The sequence below is a fragment of the Anopheles ziemanni genome, chromosome 3 (assembly GCF_943734765.1).
Source record: "Anopheles ziemanni chromosome 3, idAnoZiCoDA_A2_x.2, whole genome shotgun sequence".
In the NCBI taxonomy this organism is placed as follows: domain Eukaryota; kingdom Metazoa; phylum Arthropoda; class Insecta; order Diptera; family Culicidae; genus Anopheles; species Anopheles ziemanni.
The window spans coordinates 88,369,499-88,396,209 of NC_080706.1; the positions used below are offsets into that span (position 1 = coordinate 88,369,499).

Below are 26,711 nucleotides of genomic sequence, written 5' to 3' on the forward strand. Positions count from 1 at the left end.
TCGAAATTTGTCAGATAAGCTGCAACTAACATGCATGCTGGATATTTACCACAGTTGTTACTTTTCGGTTATGGTTTCAGATAATTCCTGACCAGTAGCTTGCGGTGGTCTTTTCCTTTTACTTTTTCGTCTCGTGCTGACCAACTGGATATTTCAACCGATAGGGCGTTGTCTCCCGCGTTGCTGCACCCCAAAAATGAGTATCAGTGTTCGCGGGGTGGGCTCTAGTTTTTTCACTGTCCCACAGGATTCCATAATTCGCAGATCATTAGCTAGATCTTTTGAACGAGCGCTTTGCGAGTATAACCAAGCTTACGAGCACGAGCTTTCGCAACGATCAAAACTAGGCAAGGAATGTTTGTGGTCCGTCGAGTCAAATAGAAATAAAAACAACCACAATAACACAACTTCATTCCACACCCTGGGCGATGTTGAGAGCCCCTTCTCTCGGCTGTAAAATAAGGTATCGTGCTAAAACCGTGACAACAGTTAGTTTTACCATAATTCGGTAATTAGGGTCGCGTTAAGCCGCTTGCCCGGAGGGAGGTTCGTAGGTGTATGTGCGTACCTACTAGTGGACGCCAGGAAAGGCGTGTGCCTTAATGGTCAGCTGGTGACCCGTTTCATCCGGTAGTTTTCGATTACGGAAAACGGTTACGCACATTTGGCTCGTGGGTTTGTTCAAATTTAAATATTAAATTAATAATAAATTGTTTCTGTATTGTCGGTTCGCTTTTTCTGTTTATTTTTGTTTTTTTTTAATACGAATCCATTTATATTCCAGAATTCTTACCATTCGTTTTGCCTGGAAATCATTTATAATAAGTTTCTTTTAACACCCAACCAAGCTAAACGACACAAATCAAATGTTTGGGAAAATGGCAGCAGTTTACTTCTACAGTCTGGCCATAATCGAAATGCCACACATCCTCATTCCGAGCGTAGTTTGCACACCGTTCTGAAGTTGCACCTCTCCCCAACAGAAACGACCCATTGCGCCGAAGAAAATCGATCAAATTTGCATATTTTTACGTGAGTGTGGCATTCTTTCTGCCTGATTTTAACCACATCCATATGCATGGGTCCGTCCTCCTCTTTAGTAGAAGGAGTTTGAAAAATCAAAAAAAAAGAAGACGATAACTCCCTTCGAAGCGGATGTGCTATTTGCACATACTTACACCACTCGCGCCCATCAGCTAAAAACGAGTCTTTGGTGGTGATGGTGGAGTTCGAACTCGCCCCAATCCCGAACGACGTTCACAGTGGCGCAGAAATACAATTTATGACAGATGGCATTAGGGAGAAGTCGGTGGTGCCTTCTCACGTCCTCTTCGGCAGCCATGTGACAATGTCGCGGAAATGTGATCGCATGGTCTAAGAATGCCAAACCAACCTTCCACAAGCGATGGGAATTCAACGTTGAACTACGGAATTTCTTACATTTTATTTATACGCAACATTCTTTCCTTGTTTTATGGCGGCAGTTTAGTCGTTTTGTTTTTGCGAATTGGAATTCTAAATCGATGGGTTCTCTAGAAGAATGTCTAAGTATTAAGATGATCGTCGACAGAGAGAAACCTTTGTCGATCATGTGTATTTTTGATTTGGAAACAAATGTTTTAAAAGTATTATTCAGATAGTACTCGACGAACATTCAGGCTGTCATTCCTCAACCGATTGTCGAGCCGATTCGAATTCCGTTTTCTCTCCTTGAGCTCATTAGAGGCCAGCGCTTGTTGTTGATGATGGCGTTCCTCACCTCTCGATCGTGATGAAGTGTCGTTAGTGAGTGTTCCGATGGTGTTTACTATTTGTTGTGCGGCGGAGCCTCTTTTGCAGGCAAATTGCATTTTCATGTTACATACGCGCTGCCCGCAAGTGCAAGGTTGTCGGGTTTCGCTTGGGTGCACCTTCCCTGCTCACCGCGATCAGGTGACCGAGTAGCAGCACGATTTCATTAATATACACAAGATATCTGGGAGCTAGTCCCGCACCTCCGGAGTTCGAGGACACGATCGAATGCTAACCGATATCTTGAGCGGTGAAGGATCTCTTTGCTGATGGCCTGATATCCTGAGCATAGACTAAGACAAAGAAATTCTTTTCGTTGCTTTGTGCATTTGGCCTTGGCATGGAAACTTGATGGAAGAGGTGGTATGGTAAAATCATCTGTGTTAGTTCTATAATTAATCAAGTTTTAGGTTTATCGAGTGGATCGACGCTGTCAAGTGCACAGTTTATTGCTTTTCAATGAATTGTTACGTTGGGTACACAAGAGTGGAACTAAAACGAATTTGACATACATCACAGTCACAGCCCGGGTGTAGTGGATCTCCTGACTGCCATGTGTGCGCCATGATGTATGTCGTGCTAGTAGCAGCAGATGTCTTCAACGGACTTCGGACATTGCTCATCGTCGTCGTTGCCGCTGTTCGTGTAGTAGACCATCGGCTTGACCGTGAGGAGGTGAAGCTGGCGGATGGTGGCGTTCAGGTGGCCACAGTCCCACCGGTTCTCGTCCATGTACAGCATCTGCAGATGCGGGAACGAGTGGTTCACCTCACACATGCTTAGATAGCGCAGCCGGTTGCGTGCCAGGTTCAGGTCCTGCAGCATACTGAAACGCCACTCGCTGGCATCCAGCACGTTCAGCATGTTGTCGTTCAACATCAGGCTTGTAAGGCGAGGCAAATGGAGTGATCCACTGGTCGAGATGGTCTGGATGCGGTTATTCGCAAGATTTAGCTTCCACAGCTCGGTGGCCATATCGAACAGGGAGAAGTCCAGCGCCTCCAGATAGTTATGTCGGAGATCCAGCACACGCAGAGCTGGCAGTGCCTTCACGAAATCGATCGTCTGAAAACGGTTGTGGCTAAGGTTCAGTTCGCGCAGCTGATAGTTCTGACCCTCCTCGACGGTTAGCTCAAAGAAGTTGTTGTGGGACGCTTCCAGCGAGCGCAGATTTTGCCAGAGTACCATCGTCTGCAGGGACACATTCTGCATTTCTAGCTTCTCGGTCGTTTGCAGGATGTCGGCCAGCTCCTTCGTGATCGTAACCACGTACGTCGAGTCGTCCGAGTGCGGGAACATCCCGAACGCAAGATGCGGATGGTCCGGGAACTCGTACTCCGTCAGATCCATCGATTCGACGATGGTAAAGTTGGAGATCTCGCACACATGCTCGCGCTGTTCGTTGCACTCGAGCTTCCGGGGAATGCCCGGGTACGCACATCCGGCCGCTATCAGCACTAGAAAACTACACACGGAAAAAACAGGAGACACATTCGATCAATAACGCTGTACAACTTTCACTAAGAATAGGGACTACCAACCAGGACACTTTTTGCAAAAACTTTCCCATCCTAGATTCCTCTTCTGTCGAGGGTCTTCTGAACAATAACCTGCACTCGCACGCTAGATCCAATCCAAACTGACCACTCCGGGAGTCCGGTTTGCACTATTTACGGGACGGATTCATTTTTATACCGCCCAATCCTCCGGTGCGGATCTCACCGAGCGCCATGATTGTAGCCCTCGGAAACCGGAAAGATGCCTTCAATTAGTAGGACAAAGATAACGCGGCCGGAGAGTGTAGGCCGGCCCTTTTTTTTCGTTCTTTTGCTCATTTAATCAGTGCGTGTTGATGTCAGCACGTTGATGAGCACAACCTTGCAGTTTGAAATTCTCCGCCCCGGATCACCTTGGACAAAATCTTGTCGAATTGCGTTCAAGAGTGAACCGTTTTGTGGGTTGACTTGTGGATACTTTTTCCAGCATGACATCAATTAGACATTCCGTAATGTCAAATTTGGCGATTTGATCTCAATTAATCCAAACAAATTGTTCGCGTGTTTATCTCAATTGCAATCAGTCGAATGCATGCCTCGAAACAACCTTTCACGGTTGTTTGCTCAATGTTGTTCTTTTGTTGAATCTCGCACACTCATGTTAAGCAGTAAAAAGAAGTGTACAAACCTTCACTTTAACCTTTTGCTTCGCGTCCTTCCTGGTTCCTAACGGCGAGAATGCAAATCGTTGCACTCTTGGCCGATCCGCTCGAGTTAAGACCCCAAAATAGAACACTCCAATCCATCTTCGACGGCCCAGGTTCGCGAGCATATAGTCCTGCGGCTGCAGTCGGGCAGAAACTCGTGATTGAATTTAAATTGAAATTAGACACGGCGCTGGAATGACCGTCACGTTGTTCGCACGGGCACGGGGTTGGCCGGGACAAACCATGTAAAAGTCAAGAACAGACAGACGTTAGAGGCGTTCCGGGTGGACGGCGCGCGGGATATTGTGATATCCTCACAAGCACACCGAGCGGGAGGAGAAGGAAGGTAGTTGGTATGGGTTTGTTGAATTCTTACATGCATTTGATACTCGGGTTCGACCCTCGGAACAGCGCGGAGCTACGATGCAAATGGAAACCGCGTCGAAAGAGGAAACGCAAATCAACGACTCAATCTGTGTACTGGCCCCGTAACTGTATATCCTAACGATCTTGGGGTGCAACGGATGACGTATAGTCATGCCGACGGGAGGCTGTCATGTCTGACAATGTTTGTGCTTGTGCCTTTTTGTTGGACTGTCCCTGATGTAGTTTGGCGTTTGTCAAAACAAGCGCACGAGTGTTGCTGCATGTAGTGTACAACGGTGTCTCGTCTAATAAATTGTCATTGCATAGAAACGGAAAACTGTATGCGTCTTGCACTTTTCAATGTTTCAGTTCCTCGAGTTCTATATACTTGATTAGAAAGGACACTAGTTTCCGTTCGGATACCAATGATTTATGCAAACTTAAAATCAATTCCTGCTCTTTGAATAACTGTTCCCTTTACATGTGCTATCTAAATTTAAACATCCCGCTTTACTTCGCTCGATTGCACTTTCCGCCCAGCTGCACCCTTTTGGCGCGCTGTTCAAACGGGTTTATCGCGAATCGCTTCGCCCTTCTGCGGCAACGCCGTTCGCCAGAAGTAGCCGATCGTAAAATGCAATTGTATCTTAATTGAAGTCAATTACGTTACCCTAAGAAAGGGGAGGTATAAGAATCGATTAGCCTAAAAGGGGTAGCCACTTTCAAGACTGGCAAGAACGGCACGTGCTATTGGGAAACTTTCACCAGAGTTTGGTTTGTTTGTTTTGATTGCTTTAGTTTTACGGCCCGCATTGGTTGCCTGCTGCATTGCTGAGGAGTTTCATTTGATAGGAGGTTTTTTTATTTGTTTCATGTAGCACAATTGGAAATTGAATGAGTAGGGCACCGGCCCATAATTGGCCAAGTATTAACTGATAAAATGGTGAAAAATGTAGTACAACTCTTTAACATTCGGTTTGAGACTCAACTAGTGATGGGAAACGCCTTTTTTCAGATTTTAATCAGACTGATCAATCATCACGATTGAATCTTTTAGTAATTATTTTGTGATTCAAAACGCCAAAAATGTGTTATTAGATTTGAATCCTTTACAGGGATTTCAATTCCAAAAGAGTGATTTAAAGAACAGCTAGTCGCCACAGTGATTCAACTCCGAAGTAGGGACTCGAACCCCAAGAGTGAGTAAAAGAATTGCTGGTCACCACAGAGATCTGAATCCGTATCAAATCCTATACAGAGATTGGAATCCCAAGCAAATGCAAAATCACATCTTTCAAACACTTTCTCTCCAGTTTAAACTTTTAATTAATCTTACCAGAGTCAAGTCCCAGTTTGAGATTAAATTCCTAATTGAGATTTAAATCACAAATTGAGATTCAATTCCTTAGACGAATTTAAATCTTTGTGAGCTCTAGTTACTTTTTAAATTAGTAATTCACTCTTTTACATTAGATTAGATTAGAAACCCTGTAAAAGTACTAAAAGTAGTAAAAGAAAACTATCCGAGAGGATGTGAATCAATGAGTTCCATAGTTAAATCCAACTCACTAATTCATTCTATCTCAGTACGCACATCACTACTTATAGCAATTGGTATTCTACATTCTAATGTTGGAATCTTGTGTTCAACAAAGTCTGGTTTGCTTATTAGTTTATAACCCTTTATGATACATTCCCAGGTATCTTTTGCCTTTACTTCACGAAAATAAGCAATTCGCAAGTGGTGTTTTGTCTTCTTAAGAGAGTTGGTATAGTAAAAGAACCCCTCGTGATGCCGGAAAGTGTGAGTGGCAATTATTATTCCAATTACCACTTTCACTCGACACGACAATCGTCTTTAGAGGCTCGCTGAAGCGTACTGAATGGTTTTGTTTGTATGCTCGGAAAAGCCAATGTGCCGCTAGAGGGGCCTCTTCGGGCGCGAACAGATTTGCGGCCCTAGACAATAATGCCCTCGATGCACGCCACACGGAAGACGGAAGCAGTTTAGCTGCACCGTCCACCCCGTCCCGAAACCGTTACGGTCTGCGGATCCGTGTCGCAACGGTCAGACTTCACTAGCTGGTGACAGTTTGTAATAAACTCGTTTAATTTATTCTCGCGTGAGCGCAGCATACTGCTACTATGCAGCTCCAGGGCAGCGTCATCCTTCGCAGAAGCATCCTCCTCGCCAGAACTTCGCCACCGGCAAAACCAGCATGTGGTGCATTACATTGCCCGTGTATCGTGTTCCTCCATGGTCTCCCGTTGTTTTGTGCCCGTCTTTTTTCCTTCCTCCTCCCGGTGCCCAAGTGTGTGTTCCAGGAAGTGGGCACCGGCAACATCATCCTCCCGTTTGGCCGGCCGCCTTCTGGTCAGCCGCGGTGTGACTGCTATGCATGCCGTGAAAACCTATTACGGTTGATTAAGCTTTGACACTGTCGTATAATTCATTCCTCGCTCGGCATGCAACACTGTCCGGCTCGGTAGCAGTAGAACGCAGTATCCAAACGAGTTGTGTGTGTGGCTCCACCGGCATGCTGTTCTCTGCCGATCCGGCTAACGATGCGAACCGCGTGACATCAAACCGGAAGCGGAGAAGAGATCCCCGGGATTGGGAACGATGGGAGCCGGAAGCGGGCCGGGTGTGTGTGTCTGCGGTCGGTGAATCATTTCTCGCATGCCTGTCGGATGTAATAATGTAGTTTGGAGTAGGTTAATAATTATTAGCTGATTAATGCGTTAATTGCTGTTGTGCTTCTTTCGCCCAATTAGTAGTTCTTCTACATCCGTTCTTTTCCAGTTGATGATTTATTGAAACATAATCGGTTATATTATGTATCGCATATTTATCGATTAAATCGATCATATTCATCATTTAAACTGTGCTTATGTATCATTTATTTCTTGTAGGAAATTAGTGCAATTAATTTGTCTGTTTTGATCAGGTTTATCTACAATTTAAATTAATAACAGCTTCATCCTACATTACGAAGACACGCTACAAAAATTCGTGTTAAATAGCTCATGCTCGACATTCCATTGGAGTTCAAGCATCATTTCCTTCTTGAAGAAAATAAATCGTCTTTGTTAACTTAAGGTAAACTTGATCTATTTTCAAATTAAATTTAGGAAATCGTAAGCATAGGAAAAGTTGCCTTTATTTGTTCCAATGTTAATTCTCTTTCATCACGTTAACTGCCTTAGCTATCATTTTTGTTAGCTAGCTGTCATTAGTTCTAACAAGTGTTTGTCCCATAAATAAATGAAAATGCAGCATTAAAATTATACTATTATAAATTATAATTATTTTCAATTTTTTGGGAAGCTAAGACATTGGATTAGGGTATTTAATAAATCATTCCTAATTCCTGTAATCGTTCTATTAAAGCTAAAATTATTCGCGTGGATAAGAATGCTGAATAAATTATTCATTATTCTAAAATCAAAAAAGAAATGAATCACACATTTAATTACACAGTAAAGGAAAACAAACATGAACTACGAAGCAGTTTTTTAACCCTTTCCACAATATCTAATATGAAATCGTCAAATATGCATCGTGTTTTAGAGTTTTGCGCACACAACATTGCGGATGATGCACGCATTGTCGCCTAGGGAGGTGTCAGCGCACTTGGTGTCAGTTTAAGCATAAAATTATACTAAATAACCTAATCGACATGCAACAATCTGGCCCGATGGATGGCGGTGGAGACGGTGTAGAGTCGTCAAACCGAATCGAGCCGACGGGGGCCCGTTTAATTAATTAATGCAATCATGTTCCAATCAACATGGTTTGCTCGGTGCCGGAGTGGCCATGGGGTTTGCGGATGGCGTTATTTCCATCAGTCGATGCTGTAGGCGGGACGTAACGTGACTTACAGCATGACGGTTGGGCCAGTGTGTGTGCTTAGCCGGGGCCCCTTCGGGATATGCATCTCGACCGACGTCCGGCAATTGATGGAATCGTCAATCAATCAAATTGCCAATCAGTGTTTTAATCGCGCTCGTTCTTGCGTTTATCAGATCCAGATAGCGGGATCGTGTGGGAAAAAGCAATCCGCGAAGGATGTGGTTTGCTCTCCAAAAGAAAAAGAAATCGAAAAATTGACCACTTTTCCTTCATTCGCGTTGCGGTTGCATGCGGTAACCTCCAACAATTAATTGCACCTTCACAGTTGGAAGGACATGAACTTTCGCTCGGTTGCCTTCTCTCCGTTACAAAGGGATCGGACATTCGGACATTCGGTAACCTTTACGGGTGCTGGTATTATTAATTTGTTTACAGTCTCGTGGTCGCCGATTTCGGACGGAAATGGATGGTGGATGTTGTTTCCCGGGACGTTATTTTTCAGTTTTATTTACATTGTGGTAAACGGAGAGTGTGTGTCTCCAGTCCGAACGTGACCTCCGGAAGATGGATGGACTCTTATGCCTTTCGATTGAGCTTGCAGGGTAAAACATATTCGTTCTATGATTGAACTATGGGGAACACTAGTTACGTGTAATTAACAGAACTGGAACTATTTCAATTCTCTTGAATGACCGTTTTTCATGACTTTAACATAGGTTTCCACACTTCTCACATTTTTACCTGTCAATTTTATGCCAAGTTTGCTCATTCTTCTTTGTTAATTTCAAGTTTATTAAAATCCCGTTCCTTTCAAATGCATAAGGGTGTCCCACCATCAGCAGAGGGCGGCACACGCGAAGTCACTGAACTCTCCCGCCATGAGACGCACGCGACATTGTTGGGCGTATTTACATTTTTGCTCACGATTTGCTTGGGTGGAGTTTAACAACACTTGCCTCGGCATCTGGTAGCAAGTGGCTGTGGGTGTGTTGGGAGAAAAATTTCAATACCCCCCTTTCCTTTTACCCGCCGGGTTCTCCGCTCCACCCTAACGATTGGATGACCCTGAGCCGTGATCGAGTTGTGGGTCGTAAAAGTCGCGTACGCCGTGAAAGTGTCCGCACTTGAGGTTGGCAAAAGGAAAGAAATAAAAAAAAACCAAACCCCCTATCCGTTACGCCGATCGTGAGATGTTCTTTTTGTGGTTCTTTTTTCAGAGACTTAAAAAAGAACAAAATGTCTATCAAAACCTCAACCATGGTCAAATGAATGAATGAAATAATTGCACACGAATTTAAGGGGACACACTGTCACGGCAGAGAGTAAATCAAGAATATGAGTTCAGAAAAAAAGAAAATCCGCTGCTATTATATTTATTTTCCGAAATGTTGGGAACGTTAATTGAGCTGCCGGTTTTTTTATGAGAAGTTTATTTTCGTTCTGGTCGCGGTTGGTCGGTTGGAGGACGATCAAGTGATTACCAGACACTCTGGCGGCATATTTGTTGGATCGTGAGAAGAAGAGAGAAAAGATCAACTTCCTGTATGAATCGAGGAAAAAATTGTAGGCAGCAACCAAACTGTAGGGGAAAGTGTGGTATTGTGGAACGATGGGGCAAAGGTAGCAATAATTTTATTTAATAGTACTAGTAATATAACAGAATATCGCCAATTATTCGTTTGAGGGATACATATTGCCTCAGCATCCCCTAAACAGTAGCGCTTTACGGTTACCCTGATTCTGTCAAAATATTCGATTGATCGCTAGATTACAAACTTGCAAGTCCAAACGTGGCACCCAGTTTTACAATGTAAGAAATAACTTTAGTATGTCTTACCGGATTAAAAGTTCCCTTCGGTCATGATTTGCATGTGTCATTGATCTCAATTGCATATCATGCATCTGCATACGAGTTGCCACTCCTTCGCGGGTGCACTCTTGGTGGTGGTAAATCGTATAATCATCATCTTCTCGACGGGGAAAAACGCAGTTCCGATTGTAAGCGGATTGTAAAACACTGGACCGCGCCACAGTTCGTCGTCGGCGTTGGCGGATGCTAATGTGCGGCTCGGTGGCGTCCCAACCAGAACCCCAACAACAACAACGCATCACGATGTTTTCGATTAAAGAAACTAGAATTAATTGCCTCATCGTTTTCGCGTTCCGTTCGGTTGGTGGCTTTCAAACATGCCCAAGAAGCAAAGTGTTAGCGGGTCGAACGGACTCAAGAATCGTAAACAACACAACTTCTCTTTCGTTCCTGCAGCTCGGAAAATGTTTAAGCTTGTGGAGACAAAGGAGAGGGATAGACGCTGGTGGGTAATTAAATATTTATTACACCATCTCCGCCTCGCGCAGCCTCCGACACTACTGACCACCTAACCGTTTGCTAACCAGTGCCCGGTTTCGTCGATGTTCTCTTTCGTTTCCGGCGCGCAGAACGTTGAATTATAAGCCATAAACTGGATGCGGTGCGAGATGATTCGGGGTTTTCGCTGCACCCACCACCAATCTCGAAGGTTGCCTCAACAGAGAGTTCGGTTTTCGGACTGCATTTTCGAAGCAAAGGTCGCTCGAACTAGCGATTAACCACCATCACCGATGGAAACCTCAAGAAACCGGCGAATTTTCCGGTTGAGAGTGTGTGCAGAACAGCTGGAAATGTCTGGTTCGATTTTCTGATCTAGTCCAAATGTTGCAGAACTGAAAGGTTACTAATGCCAATGCTACCCAACCGTCCGTTACAGTGCTGTTTGGGAGTGGGTTTATGTTTTTCGATTTCTACCAAAGATAACACCATACTTGACGTGTGTTCGTTTGAAATCGATGCAAATTTTGTTTCCCTTCACCCTCCTAATGGTTTTGCTGCAGCGGGGCAACTATTTTCAATTGATCCCCATTTACATCGAACACTGTGGAGGTGGAAGGCTATTGCAAAGGATATCATTCGCATGGTTGGTTGGTTGCAAAACACCTTGCACAGTTGGGTAAATAATGTTGTCCCGAGTAAAATTTATATCTCCGCGTTCGGGTTCGGGGTACAAACACCATCGAGGAAACGGTTGTCAGCTATTATAGGAGCGAATCAGCAAACCAGTTACAACCCGTTTTTTTTTTTTACCGAGTGCACCCGTTTGCTTAATTGCATCGGTCAATAATTATTGGCCCAACTGTAAGCCTGATGAGTGGCTTACAGATTGTCTAATTACTCTGCTGTTGATACAAATTTGTACGCCGATGAACCCTTAACGGTGCAGTTGTGTCAAAATGGACATTTTTTCTTGTCAAACTTGTTTAGTTTGGGGTTCAAAATTATCAGTTTCAAATAATTAGTGATTTGTTGAGGCATTTTTTAAATTTTCTGTTTGATTTTACTGTAAAAATTGTCGTCAAACATGAAGTAAGGATTGGATAATCTTATGATTATCGTTACACAAGTATAATTAATAAAGAAAGTCATTTTTTTAAATTGCACGCAAGGGTTAATTAAGGGTTGCTCTCTCCGACGATGAAACCTATAGTTTAGATATTAAAAGATAAGATAGCTCTACAAACCATGTAATTAAAAAAAATCGTTTATATCGCAAGACATAAGCTTAGATAAATTAAAATAGATTATCAAAACGCAATCATTCCGGATCTGCAAAAAGAAGTCAGCATCCATTAAATTGCAGTGTCCACGCCAACGTTACCGACGATGCACAGATTGTGGACATTTGTTCGGCTACCAATTTTATTATCCTATCCGGCAAACATTTAACCTCTTCCCCTAAGCCGTGCGGTCATAAACAGTACTTTATACCGTTTCGTTACCCGTTTGCGGTCACAAATCGAAAACTATTAAACACCGAACCAGGCGTTTCATTCCAGCGTAAACTGCACTGCCCAAACGCAAACGGGGCTGTTAAGAGATGCAAAACTGTCGCTCGGGCGAATCTTGGCAAAAAGGAAAAATTAGTTCGACATGTTGCTCAACCTAACCGAGGTACTATCCGGTCTGCCGTTCGCACCTTCGGCTTGCCGTGCCTCTAAACGCCTTGCTGCCGAAGCTACCTACCCCCGTTAGGGGGTGACTGTACACATATAACGTCATAAAATGGAGCCCACGGAGTCGCGAAGCATTTGCATAAAATCGCTGTTCGCTTTGTTGCAAGTGAGGAGGCGTCAACGTACCGGTTCTCCGTGCGCCAAAGGGACGCTACCTGCCCACAGCATAACCGTTGGTTTACCTCGTTTTTACACCCTGCATGACGGGCCTTGCAATCGACAGGACGTCGAGGACACACGATGTTGACGAGCCACGATGGCGGCGCGAGAGTGCGAGGTTTTATTCATTTTTCCACCCCTGAGGACGGGGTGTGTTTCTGCCTTCTCGCTTCTATTGAATTAATGTGTAGTTCTGCTAACAGTATTACCCATTTTTTATGGCAAATGCTGGATTAGTATAAATATTTTTTGCACCACCTTCGAAAACGGAACACCTTGTACTCGATTCGACGCAAACCAGGCATGTTTTGCTTGTATGGAGTTGCAGGAGCCCACTTTCGAGGGCGCAGCCTTTTGGGCGTTCGTCCCCGTGGGTTTTGTGCGTAGGCTCGTCGAGCGTAAGTAAAAGTAGCCTCACCCAGCGCACGAAACAGCTATTTCGTGTCGGAGCAATGACCTGTCGGAAGTTGAGAGTTTGAAAGAAGTTTGCAGAGATCATAAAATATTTTCGAAGTCTCCTTAAAATTTAATTAAAACCTGTTCCAATACGCTCCTCACGATCGATTGAGGGTAATTGATTTTCCATTCCTTTCCTATCAGTAACAAGTGTCGGGTGAATTTCGCCCATCACCTCAGCCACGTAGTAGAACCATTTAGAAACGGGTTCCGAGCGCCAGCTCCCCCGTCGCATGGGATGAGAATGGCAATTAATCACGACACCTCCACGATTTACTTGCGCTCGACCCAGATACGTCCACGAGATCATTTTCCCAGCCCATGCCACACTTATCGAACGTGTGTCACCTATGAAGGGTTAAGGTCTACGGCTGGGCCCTTCCCGTTTTTCCGAGCGTTAAGATGACGGCGCACTTGGGAAAACTGTAAACCCTTTTATCTCGCGCATTATTCACCCCCCTGTGCATATTGGATGGCAGCTGTCGAAGTGGAACGGATTTTCGCTCAGTCTAGCGGTGCCGAGATGCATCTTAATCATTTATAATCACCTTTGGGCACGTACACGACGTGAAGACGCCAGTGGGAGACGCACGGTAGAGACGTTCCCGTTTCATCCAATTCTATTGCGATGCGCTCCACCTTCGGTCGGTGCCTCATTTGTGTGCCTCAGCTTTTCACCATTATCATCCGATCGGCTTATGCTTCTCCTTGGCTCGGCTTTTTCCACCCATTTTGCATATTTCATCAGTCCCACCATCTGGCGCCAGTACGTGGAACGCCACGTCAAGGCAAGCAATTTTGAGTAAGCGCTTGGAAAAGGCCCCATCTGGTAGAAAGCGGTGGCAACTACCGTCACTAACCCCGGATATTGTTAAAGACGGCAAATGCAACGCCGCCAAACACACGGCGAATGTCGGTCGTTGGACTTTCCGATGATCATCTCCGATCTCAAGGCCCTTCTGGCTTCCTGCTCGACTTCTCTATCGTTCTTCTACCTGTTTTATTTTTAAAGTGCGTCGGGAGAAGGAGAGAAAACCGATTTTCCTTGAGCGTTTCCATCTTCGCTCGATTATGTGCCACGGGGACGTTCACTAACCATTTGTAACGAAATCAAAGGAAAGTGAAGAAGTTGCATCGTTTTCCCCGATTGATGCAATTTTCCTTTCACCAATCTAATTATTTCCGTCTGCTTGTTCGGATTGAAAGGAAAATTAAATTTTTCTTCCTCACTGTCCTATTTTGTCCCTCTCATTTGACCCTTTCTCTATCACATTTCGTTGCACTTCATCAACGTTCGCTGCTTGGATTGTGTTACTCAATACACTTTGCGTCAAATCTCATCAGATCAGCTTCGATGGGGGTTTCGATTACCAAATGCCATTGCGATCGATACGAAATGATCATATTATTGGTATTGTCTCAATTTCAATCCGTGCAAACTGATCCATGTTCAGTATTGACAGCTTTCCATCTTGTCGGAGTGTTTCGAAAAGGTTATGATTTATCATTGGTGTTGCACTTTGTAATGTCAAACTTTTCTCATCTTTCAAGTATATTGTATGCATTTTAACTGTTTTATTTTACTAATGTTCATTTTCCTTTTCTTCTTGCAGGTAAGTTCACTTCAAAAACCATTCTCTGATTTTTATCCAACGGAACTATCTTTTACCGAGAGCCTACACTTTTCGTAAGTAATGCGTCGTTCGTCATTGCGTCACAATAAAACTGCTTATGATCACTTCAATTGTAGCTTTAAATGCCGGCTCGCGTAATCTTGCGATGAGAAAGGATGAAGAACACGCTGTGCTCTGCTGGGTAGGGGGGTCCCGAGTTCGCCTCTAATTAAGAATGCCGATCTTGATGACCGACCGTTTGACTGACCGACTGGCGCTTGTTTGGGTTGGGTTGAGAATAGAAAGGAGAAGTGTACTTCAACGGAGAAGAGAAGATAAAAATACGCAACAACGAGCGAAAACAATCCGCTCATATAACACCAAAGCGCGAGTGCCGCAATCTCGTTCCAATCATCGGGCCACTTACATTCTTCCTTTGGCTTCTTATTTATCATAAAAGAATAAAGCGGTGAAGAACCATCATCAACCATCATCATCATCCCTCTCCGATGCAAACCAATGCATCATTCCCATCAGCCGCACAGCATCTCCCGCCGGTCGGTGCACTGATCGTCTTTAGGTTCGGGAGTGTGCGCCAAGAAAAACAAAATAAGATCATCCCGATATACGAGGGCGCACTCTGGCGGAATGTTCTGAAAGCTCTCTGTGTCAGCGTTCGAGATTCTGCTCCGTACGATATCTCAAATGTGACGGGTTAACAGTTCCATAGTCCGGTCGGCCCGGCAATTGGTGGTGATTTGATGAGTGTTTTATGTACTCTGTTACTCTTCTACCCGTACCCGATGTTTAGTCCACTTACCCTGTCCAACTAAGTGCTTTTCTGCGTATACGCCAACGGGTTTGAAAAGGAAGAGCTGGCTCTTGGAAAAGATTTTTAATTGGGATCACGTCAGTTTTGGGAAAGATCGCTTATAAAATCTGAACCCATCCTTCCTTTACTGTCCAGGTACAGGGATATTTCACTATATATTCTTTAATGTGCATACAAACGTATAATGTTTTCCACGAGGCCGCTCCAAAACCGGCCCGATGTTGACGGTCAACATAAATTGCTGGCCAAGCCAAAAGTCTTCACGCGCCGGGTTCATAATTGCGTGGGATGCCACCTTTTACCTGGTCGGCACTGGGCATCCTCCCCGACATGCTGCATCCATCCGCGTCGTACAACCTACACGTGACCTGCTGGGAAAGCGGCGGCAGAGTATCGTATCGCTACGAAAAGTTTGTTCGTTTGGTTTGCGTGTGTGGGAGTCCCGGTTATAGGCCGTTACATGGATATAAACTCAAATTAACACCGTTCCGCGCCCCACCCCCCACAAGCTCGGCTCGACCGAAACCGAAGCGAATTTACAGCACTCTCCACACTCGTTAGGATAATTTACGATAAAGGGTCAATGCTTCGCCAACGCACGTGGCCGATCGAGGTCTGGCGTGGTCCGAGTACCGAACCGGCGATCCGTAATGTCCGCAAGTGCATCTCTTCCGGTGTCTGGCCGGTCTCTGCAGCCGTCTGCAACGATAAGGATAGGTAACTGGTTTGCAAACAATCAATGCCATCGTCATCGTTGTCGGTTGTGTTTACATTAACGTTGCGTATCGTGTGTTGCGTCTGCCAAGGCAGACGGCCAAGGTTCTGGGATGTTTGCATAAATTTGTCTTTATTGTATTTTGTATGTAATATCTTTACACGATTGGAGATAAATTTATTAAGTACAATCAGTTGGAGATATTTTATTATTTTAATCTTTAAAGTGTTACTAGTATTATTAGTATTTAATTTTCTTATTCGATCCTTGTTCAAAACATTTTCATTTGATCTGATAATTTCGAATGACTCATTCAACGATTCACATCTTATTGTGGCAAGTGGTTGTTATTTTTTTACAATCGCTTCAGTCCGGAACAGATCGGCCTACACGCTGTTGGCTTTGTATCATGCTCATTTCCCTTAATTGCTGATAACGATGTTGCATGAGAATAAAGATTCCCTTTGATCGTCTCTTCACCGTCGTTCATGAAGGATCGATACTTTTTTCCCCTTTAGCTGATACTTACTTACCAATAACATCTATCGGACGATGGCAGTAAATGATTGTAAATTAATGTCGGCTTCTGTTTCTAGCCAAAGGAAAATATGAAAAGATCAAGTAATGGGAGAACAAAAACGTAATGGTGGCGATAGGAGAAGAGAAGTTTGGCATCGGCTGCAGCGCATATGTTTCGATTGATGTTTTTAATGTCTGATGAGATTTTGCGTGCACATTCACTATCGATAGAGCTCAAGCAAAGCAAAACAGTGGTGCAAACAACCGATACCGATGTGGTACATTAAAGATTGCATAAAGTGTATGCAGGTCATTCACTTGTTGTTGGTTGAAACATTGTGAAAAACCCGAAACTGCATCTGTTTAAACAATTTATTATCTTTTAAAATTTAGACAAACACAGATCCGAGAAGTTCGTATTTTGTTTCATATAGTTTATTCTCTCTCTATTTCCTCTTCATAAATTGGCACAGCCCTTCCGGCCGACCCAGCTGTGTATGCAAATGTGAAATAATAAAAAGAACCCGAGAATGTGTTTCTTTCGCTTCTGATATCCGCTGCGAAATTGCATAATAATCCAAATAAGGGCATAAAAAATCGACCAACTTCCTTCGGATTGTGTCTTTAATTGATCTTGGCGGAGAAGAACGTGATCCGGCTATGTTTTGATTTCAAATGAAAGCGATCAAAGTATCCTTGATGGGGAGAAGTAAAACATTAAAAACAAAATCGTTCGTTGAACTTTACCACCGTTCGGTTGTTTTTGATGGCCATGATGGCGGAACATTTCCGGTGGACAATATTTCTTTAATGAACTCTTTTATCCTGTGTTAAATTGAAGAGTTCAGAACCATCAGATCAGATATTGGTTTTGTTTCCTGTGAATGTGTTGATTATCGACATGAAACCTTAGTGACACTGCACCGATCGAACACCTTGTCGTGTGATAATAAGTATCACTTTGAAACCGCGACGATCAGTTTTCGGTTCAAAAATAACCTGCTTGAATGTGCTAATCTTGCATCTTGGGTGGTTATGTATTTTATAGTCAGAGTCAACTTAATAAATCGTGATGCATTTGTTAATACGAATGACCCGGGATGATAAACGGCCTTTTCTTAATCGAACTGTAAAGGATGTTAGTCCCTTCGGATATATTTGCGTGTAAATATCGGAAAAATAGTAATAGAAAATTGAACATGGTTAGTTCTCAAATACAAAATAAAACTAAGACCCCATAAACTTTTTAATCAACCCTCAATAGCGGCCCTTTACGCAAAAGAGACACTTACGCTACTCTCTGCTCATGAACCCTGCGAGATAAGTGAGCCTGAGAGAACCACCACTTCGAAGTGTTGGAGCGCGATAGTCAGTCCGCGAGAACATAAAGTCCGCGAGCTTACAAAACGAGCGCCACAAACCAAATTCCGCTACTTCGCGGTGGAGAAGAAAAACATTCGCGCCGGTCGGGGAAAAAAAACCACCTACAGCCCACACAAAAACGTGTGGGGTGGGCCTCTGCTGCAAACCTCCGTGAGAGATTGGTCTGGATGTTGAAGATAAATATGGAGAAAGAGCGCACCATAACCACTAGGGGAGAGAATGGTGGCGCGAGAGCGTCCAACTTTGGGTCGCGTTTGTTGTGATCGCGGACAGCCACCACCGGTTGACAGATCGAGCCAAGACGTGGACCGCAACGGATCTACCGCTCGGGCTCCATCCGGCGCGCGACTTAAGAGCTTTGCGAAAATCGTAGCATAGAGCAGCAAACTTGGAACGTGACCAAGAAATACCAGCAAGAGACCTCAGTTCTGGAGCTGGCTGTTGTGCGAGTTCGCGGGATCTTACGTTCACGCTCGTGCGGATCTCCTGTGTGGATCCATTTAGTGCCATTGTCAGTCCTAAGTCCTCGGAATCTCTCAGCGTATCTCCTAGTTGCACGCATCGCGCAGTTCGGTTTGGTGATTATCGCAATTTTCGTCGGTGCACGGCGGCGCCTCCGCTTATCAATCAATCCACGGATTGTGTGTGTGTGCGTGTGTGTACCTATCTTCTAGTGGAGAACCTCGTGCGCATTCGGTGGCCTTTGAGATGTGTGAAGATATTGGGTGATGGTTGAGAAACAGTGCCCAGTGGTGTCATCGTGAAGTGTTTCCCTTTGGTGTAAGGTTGGTTCATCGGGAAATGGTGACACATGCGAGTCGCCTAAATCCTTGGTGTCCACGGTCAGCCCAGTCAGAGGTCCAGTCCAGTCGTATCATTAGCTGTTATCTAAACTACCATGCGCCAAGTGCATGAAAGTGAAATCCTCACCTCGTGGGTGATGAAAGTTCCTACTTCCTCGCGACATACCACCGACTATCTATAACACTACCGACCTATCTCCTCTGATCGCTAGTTTTCTCCGCCGTCCGTAACACACACTCCTCGGGGATGATACTCCTCGCCTCTGCACGGGTTTAGCAAAGTGCATCTAATTATAGTTCTCGTGCGTGTGCTGTTCCGCCGTGGACGTGTACCACACTTTTTCTTTCTTCCTGCTCTGATTCCGACGGATTTCTTTCCAACCTCTGATGGTGTTGTAGTAGGTAGTCGACGAGGGGCCCGGTCGCCTCACTATCAGTCGGGAGGATCGGAAAAATCACCACATGCAGCGCGAGTGACCAAAGTGCAGCGGGGGCACAACAGCTGTGCAAACGCTTTGGGATACGCCGCAAGAATCATCACGATTGTGCATGATGTGAGCCGCCTCTAGGGATCACAACATATCGGACTTGGGAGGAGTGTAGTGTGTTCCACTTGAGCGCTTGTTGTCGCGTGCGTGCCAAGATTAATCGCACCGAGACGCACACGTCGTACTCCTCTCCTGTGCCGGCTTGAGGGTCCGGGAGTCGTAGCACACGGGGGCTTGGCTCAATGACCTCAAAATCGATCAATCACTGCGGAAGTCGGGGTGGACACCCCGGCAAGGGAGCAGCACACTTGAGCAAGGCAACTTCATCGGCTCTTCACAACTGGTGTGCCATTGCTACTGCTCGTGGTCGATGAAAGTGGTGTAGGTTCTTCGGCTAAACCCGTTCGCTGCTGGCCAACTCGGTTTTGCGTTGCGCTCTTGAAGTTCCCCGGACGAAGCGCAAGCAAACGGAACGGAGATTAACGCGAGGTGGAGTAGCGATCGACGAATGCGGCAGACCATTACCTGCATCTCCAGGTCGGGCATGGTTCCCTGGTGGAGATTAATTTTATCGCGGCCTTCGCATCGAAACGAAACCGAAAGTGATCAGCGATCTCTCACGATATTTGCAGGAAAATTTCGCAACCCTCCTCCGGTTCACGTTGGCAGTCGGTAGCCCCACTGGCCTACTACAGCACCCGGGGGTTGCTTTATGTTCCTGTAAGGTGCGCGGGTGACCAGGGGGGTCAGACAGGTCCAACCAACCGGTCGTGCAGAAAAATTGGAGGAAACCGAAGGGAGTGCAAAAAAGTGTGACTCGTGTCAATTAAATTTGATTTATTACGTATTCTCATATTGTGTCGGTTGCTTCTCACCTGGAAGGCTGTAGATGAGGGGAGGCTAGATGCTTTGGAACACCACCACCACCCCGGTGAGAAGGGCTCGCTGTTCGAGGCATTACACGCTTAAGCTTTTCGGGAAGTCGTGATAGGTTCGAGCGTCCCTTCTTAAATACCAAATAAATTGAAATAACCAAATTGGCGATCCGTTTCGAACAGCGATTGCGGCATCATCCGCAATCTCGAAACCCGGTCCTTTACAGCGATCTCGTAGCGATCGTAACAGATCGTGCACAAGTTGCACACTTGCCGCTACATAAACCCCGGATTAAGAGAAGTGGACCAAGCACAGTTTCGCGAATTCGGAACATTCTGCAAATATCTGTATCGGCACAAATTTGAAACTCGTGCCCGTCTCCATCCGTTTCCTTCCATCGTACATCATTTGGTTTCGTGTTTTTTATTTTTGGGTTCGCCTCAAACCTCCCCCCCCCCCCCGACAAACCATACGATCGAGACCGTCATCCATTTCGAGATGCAAACATAATCGAAACATAGTTGATTGGATTCACTGCGTTGAATGGTATCGCAACTGATGGACCAAGGGGTGAAGTGGGATGGGTCCGGGGTGGGTTGGCTGGTCTGGGGCAGGTCTGGTCTGGTAGTGTTTATAAACCGCTTAACCATCTGTCAAATTGTTATTTTTCAAGCGCAGGGTGCGTCCGCAGAATCGTTATTGCGATCTGAAGCAATTCGCGTGGAAACGTGGAACGGGTGAGGGGCAGGAAGTGAGGGACATCAAGAAGGGGGAAAGGGGAACGATGGTGACTGATTGCAGATTCATCCGTATGTTTCCCCTTTTTCATTTCATGCAGCCATTTTTTTTTGCTCCAAAAGAAAGAGCTGTTTGTTTATGTTATGTCAGCGATCGACGGTGTGAGTTGCATTTCTGGCCACAAATAAGCTTCCACAGTTGTATTTGGACATTCTTAAGTTGTGGAATACTTAAACTAACTAAATAAGTCTTAAAAGACTTTTATTTTTATCCTGCTGTGGAAGATATTCCAGTACTCCTCAAAGACAGTTGAGTTCATAAATAGGAAAATCATGTTCATGGCTGGTTGTTAGACTTCAATCAATTGCTTAGAAGTCATCAACCTTCTGCCCAACGTCCATAAACCGCACCGAATGCGCACCTTTCGCACGTTTAGTGAAACACTTCCTCATTTCTTTCCAAATTTGTAAAACCAGGCTCATTCGCTTCACGGAACCAACGCCGCCCGATTCCCTTCCTAATCTCTTCCCGAGGTGAGAATATAAAACGTCTTGTGGTTAAATTTAAACCTTCCACGATTTCTAACGATGGTGTGTGAAACGGTGGGTTTTGCTGGTTTCTTTACGATTGCTCACGGACAGTAAAAGTGTAACTTTAACGGTTCATTAATTAGGCCTAAAACAGCGAGTATGTTTTGTTCGCTTGCCTGTTGTAACCATTGGAAGCGGAATGAGGAAGAATTGGATCGAGTGGAGATCGCACGAGGATCTGCATAGGGATCATTGGAAATAATTCGCCTCAATTCACGTTAACTTGCACTTACTTATGTTCGGATAGTTTTCTTGTCATTCTGCACTCTCTTCTCCTCGGTTCCGAACAGCGTCAAGAGTTCGAGATTCCACGATTTAAATGGAATTTCCAGACAAAATGTACTCCCCATAATGTGCAACACAAAGGGGGCAGGTATTTTTAGGACTCCTTCGGACGAATGCCCGGCAGATGCCCGAGCCCCTCACCCCAGTTTGGGATGGGTAATCTTCCGGAGTTGACAGCACCGTGGTCCGGGACGGACGTCCGTTGAGCAAGCGAAGACACGAGCGCGGTTCCCAAACATAGTAACCTCTCATGATTTTATTTTCGGTTTGGAACTTTCGTCCGCTTTAAACGAGATCGCGCCGAGAACAACCCTCGAAGGTGGTGATGGTGAACGGTGGTAATGAAAATTTACGGCAACGATAAATTTGCTGGTAATACTTTCCCGGTACCGGGGAAATAGTGCGTTCCTTCCGAAAAAGAAAGATAAAAAGATAGATTTGGTAACACTTTCGTGGATGACAAAAAGCCGGGAACGCGCGGGTGTGGGGTTGCACAAAATCTTTGGTAAATTTGTTGGCCGCGCGTGTCCCACGTCCAAAATGGATGCAACGGGGTTGACAGTGATGGCGATGATGATGATGATCATGATGATGGAGAAGCGTTTGGGTTGCAGAAAACGACGCATCGTTCCAAATGGAACGCCTTTCGAGAAAGCCTGAAACTGCTGACTGCATCGGTGGACGGGGCGGCTACGACACGAACTTCCAATGTCGGCGCGTGTGTGGGCTGCCCCGCAGTTTCCAAATGTGTCAAATGTAACAACTTCAAACCGAAGGCCGCCGGGTCCTCCTCCGTTTGGCGTTTTATTTCGTGTCCACGCCTCTTGACACTACCGATTATCAATTTCGCGTCCGCTCCAACAACTGTCGAATTCTGTTGAGGTGACCACATCTGGTTGGACTGTTGAAAGTGTAGTGTGCGCGTGTGTCCAGTATTTTTTTCCCCTTACCATGGAGGTCGCAGAGATGATCCCTGAAGACCCTTTGGTCTGATGTAGTTCCTAGCTTTTTTTCTTTCTTCCAAACAATCGCAGTTATTAGTCTGGCTTTAGATCCTGCCGCATCTGACACCGGGTATGCCGGAACTCTAGACGCCAACGACGTGTTATCTGACCTAATCAAAATACTGGATTGTGGAGCTGCGACGCCTAAACTTGCGCCAACGAAGTGTTGACCTAAGACCCCGAAAAAATGCCATTAAGCTGGCGTGATGTGACGGTTTTGCAGGTTGGAACAGAGATACTCCCGCCATGAGTGATTGGTTCATTCATATGGAAATGTCTTTTTCGATTTCTTTTTGGCGCATTTTGAGGTGCCGATGCCAACTAATCAAAGGCGACAGCTTGATGGTGATCATCTTGAAGAGGTTTTTGGTAACATTCTTCACCATTCGATCAGGATTGAGCCATTCTTAAGGTCTGAGTAATGGTGGCCATCAGCCATAAACAATGCGCACACTACAGTTTCGCATACCGTCGGCAACTCCCGAGGCTACACCACGCCATCAGTGTTTGAATAATCCTTAATGGAATTAACTTAACTGCACTTTCCACTTACCGTTACTAAAATGCATCGTAAATAAGGATATGCGCGAGACCTTGCCTTGCAACAGCGACGCCAACGACGACGAAGTACGGGCGCACATTCCACGTTGAACCTGTTTTCCAGAGTGTCGGTCGGTCCACCCATAAACTGGCACAAGGTCAATTTTACACTTTGTTATGCCTTGCGCTCGTGCCAGACCTGATGATGGTCCAGTCCTGAACCGAAGTACCACCTCCTTGCCTCTCGTTTTGCCTACCCATAGGGGCTCATCGATTGGTCGAGAAATGGGAATCGATGGAGTACGAACGTTCCTTGTTTTCCACTCCGCCTTGCAATCGACACCAACCTTCCGGTGGAGCATTCCATCGCTATCAGCTGCAAGCCTGAAGTCTTGTGTCTTGCGTAGTGCAAGTGATATCAGGCCCTGCATGTCGATGCAGGCCACACGGGGGCCCATTCTGGCCATGATCTTCCAGAAGTATTTACTCTAGCCGCTTCTCCTGCCGTGTGATAGCCGGGTAATTTTTATGGCCACTTCGACAAATTGTTGCGGTTCGTCGAATTGAGGCTGCTCCGTCCGCGCAGGGTGTTACAGTGCCGTCCGATGGATTTCGCCGGCGTTGGCTGCGTTCGTCGTGCAAGCGAAGGCTGACGTCTGGTGTGTGGCCGGTTGCAGAATGTGTGATAAGAAAAGGTCACGGAACTCGAACCTACGGCACCAGATAGGAACGTACTGCAATCGAAACAAGTGGAGAGGACTAAGCAGCAGCACCACCACCGAGCCTTCCTCTATCTCTTTCTTCCTTTTCTTTGAGATTCGCTCTGGTGTCGATACCGACCCTCTACGTTACGCTGCTGATAAGCGCAATGTAACTTGTTGTCTTCAACGTGACTTTGTCAAAGGGTATGGCAAAAACTAAGAAAAAACACAAGGAAAATCAAAACAAACCAAGCAAAGAGACGGTTCGACCAATCCTAGAACTCACGCGGTTTGTTGCCGGAAAGCGAGACAAATGCGTGCTCTACGTAGAGAACGCTGATTATACGTTGAGAAGTCTACTTTGTGGTTAAGTCTTTGATGATGGCAAGTGACTGAAACAAAAAAGTCAAAGCCCTCGGGAATAGTATTTAGTTCAGTGTTTTTTTGCGTTAGACATTAACGCTTGTTATGTTCTTGCTCGTGTTTTTGACCTCCCCTGGAGAGTTCCCGCTTGGCCAATGGAAATCTATAATTATCATCCAACAATCGCAGTTCTCGTTGAACATTTTGGTCACAAATCGTCACTTTTGTCGGCCATTTCGTCGGCATCTAAATGTTACTTTTGTAAACGATCGCTTGGGATACCGGTTTTCAATCGTTTAGCGCGGGCTATAGAAAAACTCGAAAACTGGTCATCCGCGTGCGAAATGGTCAACCTCGACACCTTCACCCGCTCCGCAACCGGCGCGTTTGAGTTATAGGTAATTTGGATTGTCTTGTTTTCCTATTCGAGTCTCCTCCGATTCAGAACCTGTTCCGAGTCCGAGCTCTATCTCTTACAGACTCCTGACGTAGGCTAGCTTGGTGTGCAGATTTAGGGTGTTTCTTTTTTGCACCGCCTCTTATTTCATTTCATTTCATTCATTCCCGATCCGATGATGCCGACTTTTCAGCCGGGAGGAGGAATTGACTCACCTCGACGACCCCCCCGGGGGTGGGTGTGGGGTAGTCATCGCAAACAAAACGTCATTTGGGCGCAAAATATCTCTGCCACGAACAAGGCCCGATCCTCCTTTGGGGCACGAAAGTAGTTATGGTCCAAATAGATCAATCATAATTATGGAGGATTGTTGGTGTAGGGTTTTCCTTTTTTTCCTTGCTCTTTCGAACGTTACGAAATGTGTTACAATTGTTGGCGGAATAGTGGTGCGTTTGATGTCTGGTGTCGGTTCAATGTTTTTGCCCTTGTGGATGGGTGCTTTATATAGCAGAAACAACATGCAAACCTTTCCACAAAGGAAGTGGCCTAAGGTGGTGAAATGAATGTCGAAATAAATAACTGCAAATTAAAAATATGAAATGACACATGTTTCTGTTAGTGTTCCTACATGGAGCCATTAATTGAATGACGCCTTAAGTTGTTTGGTTTTTAAAACTGTTAGATATTTAATTGCACTTACCGTACAGTTACTTTAGCAGATTATTTGTCTATAATAGAAAATCTTCGACTCACTCCTGAACTTTCCACGAGTCTATATTTGGACCCACGTTTTCCCTGGCCTAAGTTGTTTACATTGACAGTGTGTTCCACCTGTTCCAACACCTAAAAAGACGTTCGTAGACCCCGGGGCGTGCGGCCGAGTGAAGTGATAGAGATCGCACAGTGTTGATGGATTTTTGATGGGATACAAACGTCTTCGCCGAGTTGATGCCTGTGGGGAATATTTTCCCGTGAGTGGCCATATCTGTGCATCTTGGTCTTCTTGCTCCGGTGCGAGTTTTGCAGATCTCAATCGATTGATTTGATGAGTGTATTCCTTCAATCACACTTACGCGAAACCAGCTGGTTTTTGCTATGTCACTGCAAGCGTCATGGTCTTCCCTCCGCATGCATAAGGAATTTAAGAATTTTAATCCTTCCATTCTGCAGCTGCGAGCGAAAGCGTCGACTTCAAGCGCCTCAAGTAGTGGCGTTGTGCCTCTCTAAGACGCACGGCAAACATTTGCACAAGCGCGGCTCTCGAGGGGGCAGAATGACTCGACTCGATCGGCAAATATGTAACATTCCTACCATTTGCCGGCGGCCATTGCAGCGTCAGTTGAGCTCTGGTCACTTTTAAAAAGCCCCCGTGTTTAAGCTCTCCCTAGCCGATGGCGTGGCTAATATATTGGCTACATTTTAATCAACTAGAATCGACCGGGCTTTTGTGGAAGCTCGAGGGCAATTAGATTTCTATATGGTTCTCCCCCTTTTGGCCACTGTAAGCATTCATTTGCTCAACTGCAACACGGAACGAATTAATCTCTTATTTGGGGGAGGTGAAGTATCTCGAGTTCCAGTTGAACAAGGGACTCACCTGAGGGCACGATCCGGTATCGGTTGTGAGGTGAAGCAGTTCTGTTCCAGTTTCGAACGCAACCAACCTCCATCGTGGTCCATACCGGGAGGGATAGGCCAAACTGTTCCACCTCTATGGCCCATTGAACAACGCAATGAATGAATCGTGAGGTTCTGTGTGCATTAGTCATGCAAGTTCGGTTTCTGCTAAACATAGCCTAGAATTTGTCCATTCTATTGTGTGTTCGAGCCGAGCGCTTTTCCTCCCACGCAGGCGAGGACCCATGGCCTACCCACAAGCGCACTTTTCTATAAGCCGCCCTAACGTTCATGTCGTTTCCAGTTCTCGCATCTCTCGCTCACTTTGTGAAGTTCGTTTTCGTCGATTATTATTTGTGACAGAGCTGAAGA

The 26,711-nt window shown here is 45.4% G+C and overlaps 1 protein-coding gene across 1 annotated transcript; it reads right to left on the reverse strand.

Moving 5' to 3' along the window:
- Nucleotides 1–2,370: 2,370 nt before the first annotated feature.
- On the reverse strand, nucleotides 2,371–26,402 carry LOC131285750 (protein flightless-1-like). The gene is made up of 2 exons (XM_058314606.1): nucleotides 26,320–26,402; nucleotides 2,371–3,256 (listed from the first exon to the last, which is right to left on the reverse strand). Exons 1-2 carry the CDS (start codon nucleotides 26,400–26,402, stop codon nucleotides 2,371–2,373), a joined length of 969 nt encoding a protein of 322 aa, XP_058170589.1.
- Nucleotides 26,403–26,711: the final 309 nt, after the last annotated feature.